The sequence below is a fragment of the Electrophorus electricus genome, chromosome 14, assembly GCF_013358815.1.
Source record: "Electrophorus electricus isolate fEleEle1 chromosome 14, fEleEle1.pri, whole genome shotgun sequence".
Taxonomy (NCBI): domain Eukaryota; kingdom Metazoa; phylum Chordata; class Actinopteri; order Gymnotiformes; family Gymnotidae; genus Electrophorus; species Electrophorus electricus.
In genome coordinates, this window is record NC_049548.1 from 5,608,567 (window position 1) to 5,626,325 (window position 17,759).

Consider the following 17,759-nt stretch of genomic DNA (forward strand, 5'->3'; position numbering starts at 1 on the left):
TGCGAAAAAGCGCACACTCCCACGTGTTCCTATACTGTGTAAAATATGGCAACTTAACTAACCACAAATCAGATTTAAATATGTGCATCGTTTAAAATTAAGCAGAATGATGTTAGTGTAAGACTAGTTGTCAGTCATTTCCACAACTAAAGGATTCCCCCGGAGCCCTCACCAAGCTGGACACCACAGTGTCACGGCAGGGGCATCAGTGTCCATTCTTTGGTCATTGTCATGTCTTAAGGAAAGTTTTTAAAAAAAATTATATGCAAACATAAAATGTAATATTGACAGGGTTGCAATGAAATAATGTAATCAGGATACAAAAGGCTAATTATTCTGTTACAGAAAGAAGTAGATTTCTATTACATTTTAAAAAATACGGTGATTGCTAGCAGGATTATGTTACAACCTAACAAGACCCACTTATTTTCTTTCTTTCTTAGGGAGCCCTTGAGATGCTGTGAAATAAATATATTTTGTGTGTACAATTTACTAAACTGTGTGCAGAAATTAGTTTAACACGGTCAGAAGATACTAACCAGAGGTCACGAATCCTGCACGTTCTTGACTTTATTAGAGCACTCTTTTCAAATACTTCAAGTTCTCAAAGGAATGAAATTGTACCCACATTTCAGTCAATTTCATCACATCACACAACAGCTGATATTTAAAGCACTCGGAGGAGAGTGCTTGTTTCTGGGTTATATTTTTCTTATTTGTTCAGCGCTAGGTCGGATTCCATGGGAAATGCACATATAGACATAAAAGAGTACAGCGTGATCGTGATACATAAATCAGAGGGGCTTAGCAGTTCTCTTGGCATGGACACATCTGCTGACACAGAGGGGACATGAGTATTGTTACTGTTTATAATATTTCCTCTTCATCCACTTGGAATTTTTAGCACCTTCTTCCAACATTTTTTTAAAAGATTTTTTACAAATATTCAGGTAACAATTATTTCATTTTGTCAGATACAGGCTGCTTTGAATGAAGACTAGTCACACCAACAAACATTCCATGATGTGCCTCTTCTGTCTCCCATGTCGACTGTTCTGTTACAAGTTAATATTTCTGGACAGGACAGGCAGAATTTGGAGACTGGTAGACTTTATGAATGAAACCACATTGTATCATGAACGCCACAGAAAGCTCTCAATTCCTGATGTGTGCTGTGATGTTAGCTGTCCCCAAGCTCTAGAACTTAGACTTCTTTTGTATCTGCTGTAGTTTTCTCTCAGGCATTGCATTCTGATGCATCCCAGTAGTTCTCTCCATTGTCATGGTAATGCTTGTAAGAGCGTTCCCTGCTTTACTTAATGGTATCTTGGAGGATATCTGTGTGTGTGTGCTGTTTGCACAAAATGATCACATTACCTTAGCAGCATGGAGTGTAAGTAGGCAATTCTGGAGCACCATATGGCTTTGTCTAGCAAAGCCGAGTGGTGGAAGGTATATCGTAACATTTTCACATTTCCCTGACATGTTTTCAATCCTTTGGTCTATTATTATTATCACCTAGTTTTCTAGCCCACTATCCTCCACTTCCTGTGTAATAGTTCATCCTTATTACCCCTCAGTAACTTTGCTTTTTATGAACATGTTTTCAGTAAATAGCAATGCATAACTACTCTCTTTAAACACATTTTTCAGTAATATGACACATAAAGAGGTACATTGGTGTACCTCTTTAACAAATTGAAAATCAGTTTCCTGTAATTTTTAGAAAATTGGAATGACTGGAAAATGTGTGTCTTAACATAATCTTAACAGGCAAGTAACATTCACAGGTACGTCACATTCACTAATATTTCAGTGGTGTGTAATAATATACTTTACGTTTTGGTGGGAAGTAGTTCGTTAGTATGTTTCTATATAGAAATAAACTACATTTCTAGGATTCAAGCTTTTACATTCACACGAAAAGTAAAAGACAACAAAATGTTCTTGTTTTTAACTGCGATGCTTCTCCTTGAAGTGCTTTTAAATTGAACTGCTTTACCTAATGTCATTCAAGCAGGTAATGAAAGGGTAAGTGAGCATACCACTCTGTCCTTAAATGCACAAGGCACACACATTCTGAAGAGAAACCGTGCTTCTCCCACAGTTCCAGCACTCATTTGAGGTTGAAACTCAATCTTTCCGTTAGGTCAGACTCTTGTCTCTTCTAGTCCTTCACTCCAGTCTTGTGTAATCAGCACCTGCATCTCAGTGTGCTGTCAATGCATGTCTTAATGCTGTCTTAATGTGTGAAAAAGGCAGAGTCTTTTTTGTTTTGTTTTGTGGGTCTAAGAGAAAGATTGCAAATGACTTTGATATCTAGTTTACTGGACATCCAAAATAATTAAAACTCACAGATCTTTGCTAGATAGCAGGACAAAGCTTCACTTTAAACAATCTTGGAACAAATAAGCCGATCTTCATACTGTATTTAAGACACATCAGATTACTTATTGAGCCCTTGCAATGCCTTCAGTAATTACCCACATCCTTTGTCTCTAGACCTGAATAAGAATGACCTTGATGACTCTGCACCCTAAAATTCCATCACACAACACTAGAGCAGGTGTGATACATTAGATAACTACAGTGAATGCACCTTTTTCTCTGTTTAACTGAAGCCCATTATGCAGCACAGCATTAGTTCAAAAGGTACAAACCCCTTCTTCACAGACCCTCAGAACAGACCATTATTCTTTATTGTTCTTTATCATTCTTTTAGACCTCGGCGCGCATGCTGGACCTTACCGTTTAGAAATGAGCAAAGATTTCAACAAATGATATTCAGCAACCAGGACTGAAACCATTATGCATTACTTTTATTGAGAAAAAAAAGGGGATATGAAGGAACAGATATGCTACTCTTTAAACGCTGAGAAAATGGGCTTCCCCAGAGAGGCTGTTAATTTAAAAGTCAATGTCTGGCAGGCACAGAAAGCTTTTGTGTGGTGGCTCACAATGATATCACCAAATGGCCTCACCAGACAAGGAAAGAGAGAGGTGGCTTAGAGCCTGCCTGAATAAATATAAACGAGCTCCTCTGCTGAGATCGGTGAGCTCTACCTGAAACCCGCATTCAGTCGCCAGGAAGCAACCACTGCAGTGAGGTCATGATGGTCTGGTAGCTTACCAAGCAAGACTTTCTTCCACCATCCAGCACTGGTATTGTACTGGTCATTTTTTTTGGTTTTGTCATTACGGAGTAAAATGAAATGAAAATGCTAAAATATTAATATGCTTACGTAGACCTCAAACAGCTGTCTTAGAGAAAAACTACAATTTCAGTCCAAAGATTTACCCATTCAAATGCTAAAGCTGTTAACTGAGTTGAAACATCCCTACGTGTGCAGTGCAGAATATGGCTGCTGTTGGTGCTCTTATCCTTCTCCTCCCATTATCATGGGCTTGTGCACCACAGAAAGCTGGTAACTATCACACCTTCCACATTGTTTTCCGTTTCCCATCACCAGATGGGCTTTAGTAGCGTTACCCTGCTGTGAATCTGCACTGGAAACATTGGAAACAATAGTCTTTTTTTTTGTTTGTTTGTTTGTTTTCAGATTATGTTATGGTTTCCTGTTTCCCAAATGCCATCATTGCCAATGTGCCTGAGTGCCCATATGGGTGGGAAATCAATCAGTTGTCTTTGGGTGGTATCTGCTACTCAGGGGTCAACACACCCAGCTTCTTCCGCTTTACAATTCCTGACCTCACACCCAAGAACCATTCATACTGTGGCACTCTGTCTGAGGTAAGGATCTTTTAAGTAGTTGTTCGGTGGCTTGATAGGTGTCAACTGAATGCGTGACTCTTCTTCTCCGTTATTCAGTGACGTATTTGACTATGAGCAGGCCTACATCTGCACAGTTAATGTGCGTATCTTGAATTAACTCTCATGGTGCATGCTGTCAACTGGCTTCAAAAAGACAAAAAGGCACTGGTGATTTTGTCATGTACAGCAGTAGTGAAGCACTACAGATGTACTGCCACATTCTTTTGTTGTTATTCCGACCAGTATATTGGAGGCAAAGACCCGAGGTACATTTTCTACAACTCCATAGTCTCCAACGACTCCTCACTCACCGTCCGGAACCAGCCTGTGAACTACACCTTCAGCTGCATGTACAGAGCAGCATACTTGGTCAACAACGCTGTCTTCAGCCAAAGGTGTCCCTATTACATGCCCAGCAGGGCGGTAGGAGGCATTTCTGGCCCGATGATTTGCAGCCTTTTTACTAAACCCTCTGCTTCTTTCAGAGTGGCAACAGTTTATGTCAACAATGGAAGTTTAGGTTCTTTTAAGTCTCAATTGTCTATGAACGTGTTCACAGTGAGTACTACGATTTTCTATGGTTAAAAAAAAAAACCTGAAATCGGTCAACCTACTTTTATATGGCAAAGACGCTAAAGTGAGAAGCTGCTTCAAAATGTTAGATACATCAGACAATCAGGTAAAATCTTACTTGTCCTGTTTGCAAATGAAAATGTGCATTTCTCTGTATGGTTTATAGAATTCGAAATTCCTGTATGCGAAAGATGCTCCATATGTGATTGACACATCTGAAATTGGCTCAGAGGTCTTCATTGGCATTGAGGCTAAAGGACTAAGTAACAGGTACCTTTCTCTCCTATTATCAGTAACATGTAGTACACTACACTCTTAGCTGATTACTACACATGATCAAAGTCTTCATCTGCTGTGATAGGTTTAAAGTGGTTATAACAAACTGCTGGGCAACACCTACTCCTTATCCAACAGACAAGAAAAGGTGGAGTTTAATAGTCAACAGGTAAGGTGACAGGTCATCGAAGAATGCAGAAATTGCCTAATAGCTGTGATTTAACTGAATGAGCCTGTCTGTATTGTATGTAGGTTTAGGGTCATTTAAAGCAGCTATTCTGTGTTGCACAGTTGCTCGTCAGATAACACAGTGACCATCTTTGAGAATGCCAAAGACAGCCGCTCCATGTTCAAGTTTAATTCCTTCCGATTTCAACGATTAGAGAAGGTATCCACAGTCTGGCTCCACTGTGAGGTTCAAGTGTGTGATGGTGAAAAGCTATTTTGTCAGCCGGTAAGAATAACATGGCATAAGTAATCATTCATGACCTTAGAAGGACTACTTTCAAACACTAACACATGTTTACATTTCACTAAAGACTCCATGTTCTACAAAGAGTACCAAATTTGCTGAAGATTCAAATGGAGGCATCTTGACAATGGAATTTCAACTTAAAGGTAAAAGTTGTTCTCACTGTATATGCACAGGGCATTTTAAGTTGACCATCTGATCTTTAAATCTTTTCATTTACAGCTCAACATTCTTCCAGTTATACACATCTGGCAGGTAAACCTTAAAATTATGTTTTTTAAAAAAATATTATCTTAATATTCTTTACATGATATTTTTAAAAAGACATACTATATATATGTACTATATGAATAGATCCAAATATCATAGTAACTAAAAACCTGTCCTGCATCATATTAGTGTTTCTCATGTCTGTGCTTTTTTTCTCTTTCTGTTTCCAGGAACATTTCTATGTATGCTGTGTATTATTCTGTTGAATGCAGTTTTAGGTTATACAAGTTTGTAAAAGATGCTTGATATGGGTGGGTATGAACTATCCAAAATCCTTAAAACACAGTGAATCTGACTGCACACACACACACGCACACACACACACACACACACACACACACACACACACACACACACACACACACACACACACACACACACACACACACAAACACACAAACCAGCCATACAAGGATCTCAGGGAGTGTAATATGCATTCCTCCTACAAACGTGCTTACATCTTGCCATGCTTTCTTTATTTAGTGCCCTTGTACACTTGTTTCATTAGACAAGGGAAACTTGTCCGTATGGTCTGAGGTATGCGGCATCCTAGATAAAGACAGTATGGTCTGAGGCATGTGGCATCCTAGATATTTGAATTACTGTACAAACTGATAGTAGTTATAATCCAAGGTTATAAAAACTAGAGGTTTCTCTCAAAGTTAGTCTCTAGATGTCAGGGACTGCCAGTGTGTGAAGCTCTTGTGTTTTATCCATGGTGGGTTCTTCTGGGTCCTTCCACTCTTTTTGCTTTCTGGCTCATTTGAGGTATTTGGTGTATTTACCTCCTACTGAAATATTAGAAAATAAGAATGTGTCAGAAATTGTTAGTAGAGATTCCCTCAGAAACAAATTTTTGGCTGACTAAATTTCAGTTGAGCCATTTATGGTCACTGCAGTTGCCTTGTTTAAGCAATAGTCCAAATTCATACATGCAGTTTTATGCAGGGTTTTCTCTTTCTGAAATAATGCCACACCATGAATTTGCTGAATTAAACTGCAATCAACCTGTCCTGTTTTAAACATAAGCTTCTCTTTGTTGACAAAGTATAATAACAATTAAAGATGGCAGAACAAATCCAACACCTACAGGACATATATTTTACCTGTCCTGCGAGTTCTGAATGTGTTCCTTCTTCATAGTGCTGCTTGATGGGAAGAAACTTCAAACCTACTCTATTGTACAACCAGAAAGTCTTCTGCACCCCTTTTCCCTTGTGAAGACATAATCCAAGATCAAAATTGTCCCACATGTGAAAGAAACGACCATTCAAATGACACCTCCGTTCATGCAGAGCAAACCTTCAGCTCAATGTCTCCCCTTTCCTCCATTTCAAAAGAACCAATCTTCAGGAGAATGTCAGCAGTGCTCTGAGAGATGTGAATCCTCAGTGCTGCAAGCCAATCAGACTCCATCATTAAAACCAAAATAGCTCAGATGTTCTTTATTTCAATACATATCAATAAGTACACAAAATGTTTGTCCAGCCAAAATAAAGCTGATAAAAATTTAAGCTAAACATTCGAATGAGGATCTTACGCAAACTACTGCTCTCCATCCTGGATGCGGTGTTCACTGTATCCCCAAACAAACAGTACCGGGGCATGGTAGTCCCCACCACACCAGCCACCACTGGACCTGTTGGTGACAGTGCACAGGCTCAGCGGGGCGCCCAAAAAAAAGAACAGACGCTCGACGGGCTCAATATGAAGGTTTTAGTCGGGTTTACCAGAGTTGATTCCAATCCTCAGAGCCAGCCTCTCGCTGGGCATGTGTCTGATTCGGAACCTTTTAATAGCGCTTAGGAAGTGGATGGCCATGGTTGCGATGTCCTCTGCATGCCTGCTGCCATTGCTTAGAGGCAACCCACTTGCCACCATATATGCGTCTCCTATAGTTTCCACCTTACATGAAAGGCAGTTACCAGATTACCCTGACATGGCTTTTTACACTTATGGCATTTAGCTGACACTTTTTTCCAAAGCAACTTAGACCAAGTACAACTTGAGAAATTGAGGGTTAAGGGCCTTGCTCAGGGACCCAACAGTGGCAGTTTGAAGCAGCAACCTTCCAATTACAAGTTCAGTACCTTAACCACTGAGCCACCACTGCCCTTGTGTTTACCTTCACATGCAGTATACTGCACCACACTGCTTACAGAAAACTTTATATATTATTGACTGAATTATCCATTAATGTTATGTATGTATGTATGAACAAACCCTAAGAAGTCATGCAGATGTTGCTTCGCATACCTTATATACATCATAGAGTTTGATGATCTCATCAAACAGGCTGTAGAGGTCGTTGAGCAGTGTGACAACCTCCAGGGCTGAGCTGACTGAACACATGGTGGTGAAGCCCACAATGTCCGAGAAGAAGATGGTCACAATGTCGTAACTCCGGGGCTCCACACACTTCCCCGCCATTAGCTGCTCTGCTATGTATCTGGGAGGAATCAAAGGTTTAGACATAACTGTAGTAATGCGTTAGAGTAAAACTGGAATATAAACCTTAATAACTCCGACAAGCAATTTTCTCCTATTCTTGTGTCTGTTACCTGGGCAGCATGCTGGAGAGAAGCTTATCAGCTCTGCTCTTTTCTACAGTGAGCTGATTGGTCCTCTCCTCCACTACTTCCTCCAGGTGATTGGCGTATTTCTCAAGCTTGTTTACCATGTTGTCTAAGATGTTTGCATGGCTGAAAATTGGCAAAAAGAGGATTAGAAAAAAAAAACTAGAAACATTTTATATATATATATATATATATATATATATATATATATATATAAAATTTGGAAACTGGAAGAAAAATAACTTTTCTACACTCTTTTATATATATATATATGTATGTATATGTATATATATATATATATATATATATATATGTATATATATATATATATATATATATATATATATATATATATATATATATATATATATATAAAAGAGTGTAGAAAAGTTATTTTTCTTCCAGTTTCCAAATTTAATTGCTGCCACAGCACCAACTGGCAATGCAAACAGATATTAATGAATTAGTCATTAATGCATCAGTTCGTTAGTGTCCATTAGTATTAACATGCCTTGCCACTGGAAACGACAAATGCTTATTTCCTAATTCTGAAGGTGTTCAACAAACCGATCAGTGATACTTCTCTTGGTTTCTCCGATGTAAGGCTGATTACTCTCATAGTAATACAGTAGCCAATTCTTTTAGTTATTTTATTTTATTCTTTTAGTTATTTTAGTGGCTGTGTTAATAAATGTTCATGTTGCACATCTAGAGCAAATAATCATTTATTTCACTCTCGACAAGCATGTCTTTGATGTTTTTCTCTTGTCTTGTGTCTTGGAACTTTAGAACCCCATGGAATGAATGTTATGATTTAAACATCTACTTTTTCACATATAAACTTGTTTATATATATATATATATATATATAAGAGATAATCCTTGATAAAAGCAACTACCAAATTGTATAAATACAAATATATATAATAAATTTTATATATATATATATATTTTGTCACCCATTGTCAGAGCGTGATGGAGGAGAGGTGGATGTGAGATCTGTGTGTGTGAGGTGCACCTCTCTGGGCTGATGTCTCGTAGGCCTCTCCGGATGGATGTGAAGGGGGGCCTCTGGTCAGGGTTCTCACTCCAGCACGCGTTCAGCAGGGCGATCAGTCCATCATCACACGTCTGAGCAGACAGAGTAGGTCTCAGGGGCTCACCTGCTAGAGGAGTCCTCAGCTGCCTGATGATTTCTGCATATCGTATACAGTGCAACAATGAACCGCACAGGCATTTGTCCGAATCCAGGGCACATCCAATAAGGCTTTTCTCTGAAGACCTTTACAATGTGGCTCATGTAGAATAATAATCAGTACATATATTTTCTACTTATTTACATATTTCTACATACTTACACTGTCTATGATCTATTTCTGTGTTCTGAATGTGACTTGAGTGAAAATGATGAAGGGCTATGCATGTGCAAATGACTGGTGATGGAAAAGAATACACCATGGTGCTCATTTTGGAGGAATACTACAATTTTGCCATGACACTGAGTTTTAGCCTAAATAAAACTGCACTTGTCAATAGGATTGCAATGTGACTGCATAGGCACTCAGACAGGGAGCTGCCATTACCTTTGGGCTCCAGCTGTATGTCATGGTAGGGGCCCACCTCTGTGCTGTAGATCAGCTCCCGCATGATGATGGCAAAGCTGAATACGTCGCCTTTTTGAGAACCGTTGAGGGGCAGGTGCACCTCCCTCAAAAGCTCTGGAGCCGTCCAGTACATCTCTGCAATTGGAGATGAACTTTAAATGCACCCTTGAATGCACCCTTATCAACCGAGCCCCCCTTTTACTGTAATTAGCACTTTTAAAGTAAGTGTCGTTAAAGCACTTACATTAATGTTAAAATGCCACTTTGCCTAAACTGTCCTTACATCCCTGATAGCTGCAACTAAAATTCCCTGAAGAAGAAAGTCTGTCAATGCCCTGGGCTGTTTGCTCCAAGAACTTCAAAATAGATTACAGCAACTTTAATGACAGAAAAACATCTAAGCTCAAATGTCTATGATAAAAATGTATTGGTTCCTTTGTCCAGAAACAAATTTCTAGAAAACACAGACCTTCATATTTGGGATTTTCAAGTGCAATCAGTTTGTGTTTGATGCCATGTTTGAACTCCCAGAGGCCAAATCCCGAGAGTTTGACCTGCAGCCGGCTGTCCACTAGGCAGGTGGTTGGCTTCAGATTACCGTGAGACTTCAGACTGCTTCTGTGTATGTACTCCATACCCTGCAGAGAGCGCAGGGCAGCAAAGCACAGTAGGGGTGGGTATGTGATATCATGTAATATGGCTTCACTGTACTCCAGGAATACAATATGAATAGCTTGCACAAACTGTGTGGATGATGCTGAAACAGACAATACGTGTGTCCTCAGTTCTTACTCACATTGACAATGTCATAAGCAAAGGCCAGTTTAAACATCCAGTCTAACTCAACTTCACTGTTCCTGAGAACATCCTGAGAAAAGAGCAAACATACAGCCCAAGTTATGTTTGCTATATGTCTAATTGTTTAGGATTTATTATGCTACTGTAGGTGCATGTCACAGCCAGGTTAAAGTGAACTCTACCTTTAAGCTCCCTTTCTTGCAGTACTGCATGACAATGCAGACATTTGGGGGTTCGTTACACACCCCGAAAAACTGCACAAGGTTCTCGTGTTTCAGCTCCTTCATCTGAAAGTATATAAACATTTTTTTTTTTAGCCGTGTGTTAGATACTACCAGACCATAACATTTTATTTAGGTATTTAACTTCTTTTACCATAGTGAACTCAGCAAGGATGGACGGTTTATTGAGGTCACGCAGAAGTTGATTCTCCGGGTATTTGATACCTACATGATTTCCCTTAGTCGTGATCAAATTGAGAAGGTTTGCTTAGGATATAGGGATTTAATCAGTATTTCAGTGTGAAAATGGAAATCTGTGTTTTCATTAACCTGTGATAGTAAGGCAGACTTTGTGGTCGTTTGTACCTGGTACAGACCAACTGTTGTGTAGATATTCTCTCTTTCGTTTTTGTCCTTTAGAGCATAGCTGTTATTTGACAAAATTGTTTGAGAGCCTCCGCTTCCACTTTTACTCGGAGTTGTATTTATTGACAATGCCTGCACTCCCTGTAAAATATCATTTAAATATGTAAATTATGTCTTTACTGTGTGTGCGTGTCTTTGAGTGGGTGCGTATGCTGGCTGTCCAACCTTGGGCTCTGAGATGATGGTGATATCACTGTAGTTGATGAGCCACCAGTATGAGTCGTCTAGTCTGGTCTGCAGCCGGACCTTCTGCAGGGTGAGGAGTGTGATGAAGACCAGTGCAGCCACTCCCAGCAGTGGCATGGTCACCAGCAAGACAACCAGATAGATTTCTGAGTCAGCAGAAATAGGACATCCCACAATCACTTGGAGTCTCACCAATGTTGCACTGCTAATACAGAAATTAGTATCAAAATTTCAGTGGGATAATACAGTCCTCTTATTTCGAATTTAGTTTACCATTGTTTAGCCATTCACAGCGTTCATTGTCAAAACCACACTTTGGGTTATCTGTTGGCAATTTCCCTGTTGGCCAAATCACACTTGAAAACTTTGGTGTTGTTCTAAAAAAAAAAGCATAAAGAGGCATGCAAAGTACACAAAAAACTTACACTTTGACTGTTGAATCATCAATATTAAAAGCATGGATTGCCTTACTTGATCAATTTGGTATGACTGTCAAAATTTAAAATGGGGACAAATTTCACAATGTCTTCACTTTTTTGCAAGTCATATACAGAGTAGTCTGTGTTCCTGTCTCCATATTCATCGAAATGAACTAAACCGGAGGCCCCTGCAGAGGACATTTAACTGAGTTATTTCCTCAGTATATCAGTCTTCATCATTTAAATATCAAAAGACAGAAAAAATATATATCGTGATGTGTTTCTGAGTTTTCTGAGCTCAGATGTGCAGCACAACTTACCGTTGAACTTGATGCTGTTTTTGTCTCTGAGCTTCTGGAGAAGTTCTCGTCCATTATGGAGATCCCTGCCTTCTTTGAGAACCTCCTTCAGACCCATGGCGTAGAGCAGGACTGCATCATGCAGATAACTAGAGTACGGGCTTACCTGTGCCATCAGTTAAAGACACATGAACACTGTCCGTCCGTGGAGCGCATTATTGTCCATCGAAGCGTGCAGGTCTCACCTCCTTTTCTGATGTAAGGTTGCTATGAAAAGGGGGCCCTTTCAACCTCTCGTAGACACGTTCATAAAAGTCGCAGTAGTCATAGCCATCATAAGCCTTCTCAGCAATGACAAACACCATTTCAAAAGCCTTTAGTGCAGCTTTGTAGTTGTCTTTCATGGCATATCTCCATAGGCTATCCTAATTGAAGAAAGCAAAATGAAATAAGCGATCCTGAGTCAATTATATCTTCAAAAAGCTAACAATATATAATCCTTTTGCTTTAAAGTCACAGTACTAATTTGTTACATTTCTTAAAGTTGGATTTTTCTTTTTTCAATTTCAGTTTCATCAATACTATTATTATTTACAAAGAAAAATAGGATGTACAAACTGTTTAGACATTTAACTTTATGCCATCGGTCACAGGTTTTGGCATTCATTGGCATTTAAAACTGAACTTGTGTACAATCTATTTGGTATATTATTTACAAAATACAGAGCTAATGATTTCTCCTTTTGAAATATCTAACTGTGGCTTTAAACCTTGAACCAGAAAAGGATAGTAGTATCAGAATGATCAAATGATGGATGTAAACACTATTTCCTCTATTTCCTTGTTTAGTGTTTCAAGGACAAAATTAAGTACTAGGGTATACTGTTTGAGTGTTTGATTTTTAAGGTGATTAAAGGTGACTCTCAAAAAGGTAAATCTCCATTTTAATTCCTCCTTCAAAGACGATTAAGTGCGCAAGAAGAACAACAAGCAACGTGCGTATGTTTAATAGGTGCATAAATAGAGATTTACCTCTTTAGGGCTTCCTCATGGGTTACTCACCACATTGCCACTGACCTCAAACTGTTGTATGAGAAGGAAAACATACTCTCCATTCATCAGACCTTGTCTCTCGGCCTCCAGAATCAGCTTAACGGAGTCCTCGGCACTACTCAACAGCACAACCACTGGGGGGGGGGGGGTGTGAGCAGAGCAGGACTGTGGAACTGTGTGTGGAGGTGCATAAGGACCTCCCAAAAACAAGACACAGACCTGCATATCCACCCTACCCCAAATGTAGTGTCAAATATATTAGCCTTGTTATATGTGTAAATACTGTGTAAATACTGTGGGCATAACAATGATCTAAAAACTGTGGTCATATTAGCCTTTGATATGAAGACTACACACTGGCACAAAGCTGTCTTATAGGGCATTTATAATGGCTGCAGAAAATTTCGGACTCACCTCCAGAATGTTAATCTTGCGCCATTCATCAGTATAAAAGCCCATTATGAGGGCACAGGGGTGGGCTGTATATAGTGATGCCTGATGACATTCCACCCACTAAAGAACAAATCCCGCTATGCTCCAGTACTGTGTCTAGTGGCAGATAAAGCCCTTACTGGGTAAAGGACACACTCTTGGCTTAATGGACGTACCTCTTGCAACTTTGGAGATGTGTTGCATGTTCTTCTGCATGAGATGAGGGTCGCTGGGATCAAACTTGATGGTGGCCGTCAGAGTGACCTTGGCTTGGAGTTGCTGTTCCACAGATTTCCAGAGAGCATCCAATTTGTCCCATGTGTTAGAATCGGCACCTCCCCCAATTATACCAACATGCTTCCACCCAAAGAACTCCAATACCTTAAGCAAAATTTCTCCTACTCTCTTAAGTGGAGGCACTACTTTGACGTAGGTATCGTAAACAAGAGCATTATCCATTTTGGATGTCTGTCCAACAAAGGCAAACATTGGGATGTTCCAGGTAGAGGCAATGAGACCAGTGACCTAGCGCACGTGAAGAGAACACGACACAGTTCATTATGTGTAGGCGTTTAACATGTAAAAAGTGCCAAGTATCAAGCATCTTCATATCTTTGAAATCATGCATATTGGAACTTACCTCTGCCTCTTCGGGACACGGTGGACCAAAGAGCGCCGATATATTCTCTCGCCACATTTGGTCGATGAACGCTCCGAGCGAAACTTTTGCATTGCAGTCAGTGTCCACGTACACAAAGTCAAGAGTATAATTTTCGAGGAAAGATGGATTGGAGTTGATTTTGTCGATTGCGATCTGGAGGGCAGAGGCCAGTTTCAGAGCACTGAATGGATAGGAGGCATTTCGGGGGGCCTGTAACCCTACCAGCAGCTTGTTTTGGTTTGTTTGGCTACAAGCCACAGAGGTGGTGAGTGTAGAAAGTGAAAAATATAGGAGCAGCCACCATCTGCTATGCTTGGCTTCTCCGGAGTCTGATGCTCCTGTCATCTTATCTGCGCTAAGCCCAATTAGATCGTCTGTGAAATATCCAGGGAGATTTAAACGGCTGTGTGGATGACGTAGCACTGTCTCCTTCTTCCTCTGGGAAATTAATTTTAATCAAGCTTCTTGCTGTTAGCACTTGCATGACCTGTAAATTACAAACTTTTATCATATTCAGCATTTGATTTGATGCAAATGTCATGTCATAATCCAAATGGCCAAAGCAAGCCAAAGATCATTTTGGGTGTTTTGCAAAAGATCACATTGTGATTTTTTATAAATACTGTCAGTGCTTGCATTAATGAAGTCTGCTATTTTTTAAAAATAATCATGTAACAACATCAAGCATTACAATTGGCAAGAAGACAAACGGCAAGTCTTTGACATTACTGAGCGACAAACGTGCCTGGTTACAAACGGATAAGTGAGAGACCCCACTAATGAAGTCAAAATACACTTAACTGTGTCCACTGACAACCCTGGCATTGGACTCCACGTGGCACAGCTGCAACTCAAACCGAACTCCCTAACATAGAATGCCCCTCTGCAATCCTAAGTAGTGATGACTTATTCTTTTCCTTTTTATACGATTTATTTATTTCAGTATTTAATTATTTAAATGTCAGACGCTTTCAGCATGTCTTAGCATTTTGCTGATGTGCGTGATTACATTCTTTTCATAATTTTATTAGAAAACCATTAGATTAGAAAACCAGAACAACTGTGAAAGCTCTTTTAAAGCACTGGGGAGGATTTTTCCTCTGCATCACAATATGGTCTTTTCTTTTGACACATAACGGGTAAGATGATAATGAAGAGCATGTTTAGTAGATTTTCAATGCAAACATTAAGACTAGATTTGTTAAAGGTTGTATATTCTTTCACCTTTGACCCGTTAGAGGCAGCGGCAGCCGGATGTCCATCCTGTGGCAATATCAGGAATATGGGTCTTGCTTTCTTCTACACTTTTTTCCATGCCACCTTTTATCAGAGCCAGATTACGAACCGTCCAAAGGTGCAGCTTATCTGTTTCCTCTGTCTCCATTACAGTCAAATATCAAAGTTCAGCAGAGACACCGCCATGTGGGGGAGCTGCCATAATAATGTGGTGGAGAAGGAGTGGAGAACCTGGTGTGCTGACATGGTCACGCCCTGACACGCTTGCTTGCAGGTGAAACGCGTTAATGACAGCAGCTGGCTCAGGGGCCGATCTCTTGTTAGCATCTTCCGACTGATGGCAGGTTTCCTCTGCAAAGCTGTGAACCGTGTGCTGAGTCAACAAACACTTGTGTGAAAATAATAAAGTGAAAACGCTGTCGGTGCATCTTCTTAAGTGTGAGAGTACTGGTTTTCGTGGAAAACCATTAAAAAACCTATTAAAGTCAGCACTAGGTTTAAAGTGTTACCCCTGCAGTATCCAAACACCGACTGGTCTTGAAGGGCTGAATGTGCTTCTCAGAAACAACAGAAGTGTTGTCATTCTCATCAGCGAAGGGAGCTGACCCCAGGACAGTGCAGTGTTGGCTTTGTCGGGTATCGGAATGGCTTTTAGGTAAGTGTGCTTACTGAGTACAGGGCCAAAGCGAGAGGATTCCTAAGAGAGAAGGCAGTGGTGGCTCAGTGGTGAAGATGCTTGACTTGTAAGCAGAAGGTTGCTGGTTCAAACCTCACCACTGTTGAGTTCCCCTGTTGACCCTGAACAAGACCCTCAATTACTCATGCTGTACTCTATCCTAATTGTAAGTCACTTGGTGGGGGGGGGGGAGTGTTGGATAAATGTAAATAAGAGTGGAATGGTTTTATGTGAACTCTGAAACTTTTGGCCATGTGAAATATCGATGTCAGACTGACCTGCAAAAACAAATTCACTACGTGAATCTCTCTTCACCATTCTTTACACGCACTGATAAATGTTAGTTGGCCTGATGAAAATAGAAGCACTGGACATAAACGCCTACTTAGGCCAGGACACTCGCGCAACATCCTTAATCAGGTCTGTTCTATCAAAACACTGCCACTCTGTTTACATCCAAGCTAATTCTTATTATCAGGCAACAGATAGCAGTCGGAGTTCAAAGGTCATTTGTGTACTGTGAGCTATTTTATGGGACCTGTGCACATGCCTTCTCCGGTTTTGGGACTGACAGATCTGTCCAGGACTCTCTCTGCCTCATTCAGCCTCCAGATTCACTTCTCAAGGGACACAGCAGACTCGTGCAGGACACACAGGTATTGGACTGGGGATTGGGCTGGAACTCTAATCCCAATGTTTTTTTTTTATTTTTATCTCATAATATTCTCATAGTACATTGGCAGGGTGCCAGATTTGTGATGCTGGGCATCTTTGTCACAACAGCGGTCATTTCGAGTCAGTTTGGAAGATACACTCAATATAGTTTGGAAGATACGCTCAACATACAAGGTGGCTTATATTAACTGATTGAAAGAAGTGCTTGAAAATGTGTCAGTGAATTTCGGTTTTGCACTGAACTGGCTGTGTTGAAATGATGGTGTAATCATACAAGTGTAAATTAAAGACTAAAGAAACTTAACACAGAACTATCAAAGGATGAAAAGTATACAGTTATTTAAAATATGCAGTATACACTGGCTGTGACATGTTTGTAAATGTGTTCTATTTATAAAGATGCTGTACAATGAAAGGACTTTGTAAATATATATTACACAATTATTAATGAAATCCCCAAGAGAAAAATTCTCTGGCAGAATGATATCACATTATACACTTTACATGCATGCAGTAAAAATGTAGTTCGCACCTACAGCCACAGATATGCAGAAAAAAATAGTTTGCATATAAGAGTTTGTGGCTGGTCAGAAAATATTTGCTAACCACATGTTCATAAGACCCATTCTAGTGTTCTCCTGACTCCCCACACATTTGACTCACCTCATCATCTGATTACTAAACCCTGCAAGAGTCTAAAACAGGCTTGTAAGAGAAAAGAGAGAGAAAACCATGAAACTGTAAATGTATTTCCTCACTGCGCCAGCACCTGTGTGGCCATGTCTGCTACTCAGCTGTGATGTTTGCTACGTAATTAGAATGCACATTACAGTGAATCATATTGCCCTTCAATCTATTGGTTGACCACTCACATTTTCCACCCTTCAAGATCAAAGATCTTCCACTATCAGCAGCTTACAGTAGTAGCCTTGCTTTTTATGTCCTCTATCTATCTAACATTCATTATACATGCTTATCTGAAGTGTGATCTGACATGCAGCACTTTGAGACAAACACAGCTTAGCTGTGATTGTGCTGACTTCTGCACTTTTACTGTGTTGCATACTACTCACCTGCTCACGATGTTAGATTTAGAGGTGCACTGTTCTGACCTCCCTGCTCAGGTGTGACATC

The 17,759-nt window shown here is 40.0% G+C and overlaps 2 protein-coding genes across 2 annotated transcripts; one reads left to right on the forward strand and one right to left on the reverse strand.

Annotated features, from left to right (window-relative positions):
* The first annotated feature begins 3,358 nt into the window (after nt 1-3,358).
* tectb (tectorin beta) lies at nt 3,359-5,598 on the forward strand. Its single transcript, XM_027026234.2, has 10 exons — nt 3,359-3,425; nt 3,561-3,751; nt 4,016-4,167; nt 4,258-4,330; nt 4,512-4,615; nt 4,707-4,790; nt 4,913-5,075; nt 5,161-5,239; nt 5,316-5,348; nt 5,534-5,598. Exons 1-10 carry the CDS (start codon nt 3,359-3,361, stop codon nt 5,596-5,598), a joined length of 1,011 nt encoding a protein of 336 aa, XP_026882035.1.
* A 427-nt stretch (nt 5,599-6,025) lies between these two features.
* Nucleotides 6,026-14,383, reverse strand: gucy2g (guanylate cyclase 2g). The gene is made up of 22 exons (XM_027026225.2): nt 14,018-14,383; nt 13,554-13,902; nt 12,955-13,079; nt 12,138-12,317; nt 11,914-12,058; nt 11,646-11,781; nt 11,448-11,551; nt 11,154-11,320; nt 10,929-11,069; nt 10,717-10,800; nt 10,524-10,628; nt 10,340-10,411; nt 10,013-10,181; nt 9,523-9,678; nt 8,958-9,135; nt 7,925-8,065; nt 7,620-7,812; nt 7,094-7,268; nt 6,904-7,002; nt 6,666-6,757; nt 6,470-6,577; nt 6,026-6,151 (listed from the first exon to the last, which is right to left on the reverse strand). The coding sequence occupies exons 1-22, from the start codon at nt 14,381-14,383 to the stop codon at nt 6,026-6,028; spliced, it is 3,411 nt and encodes a 1,136-aa protein (XP_026882026.2).
* Between the last annotated feature and the right edge of the window lie 3,376 nt (nt 14,384-17,759).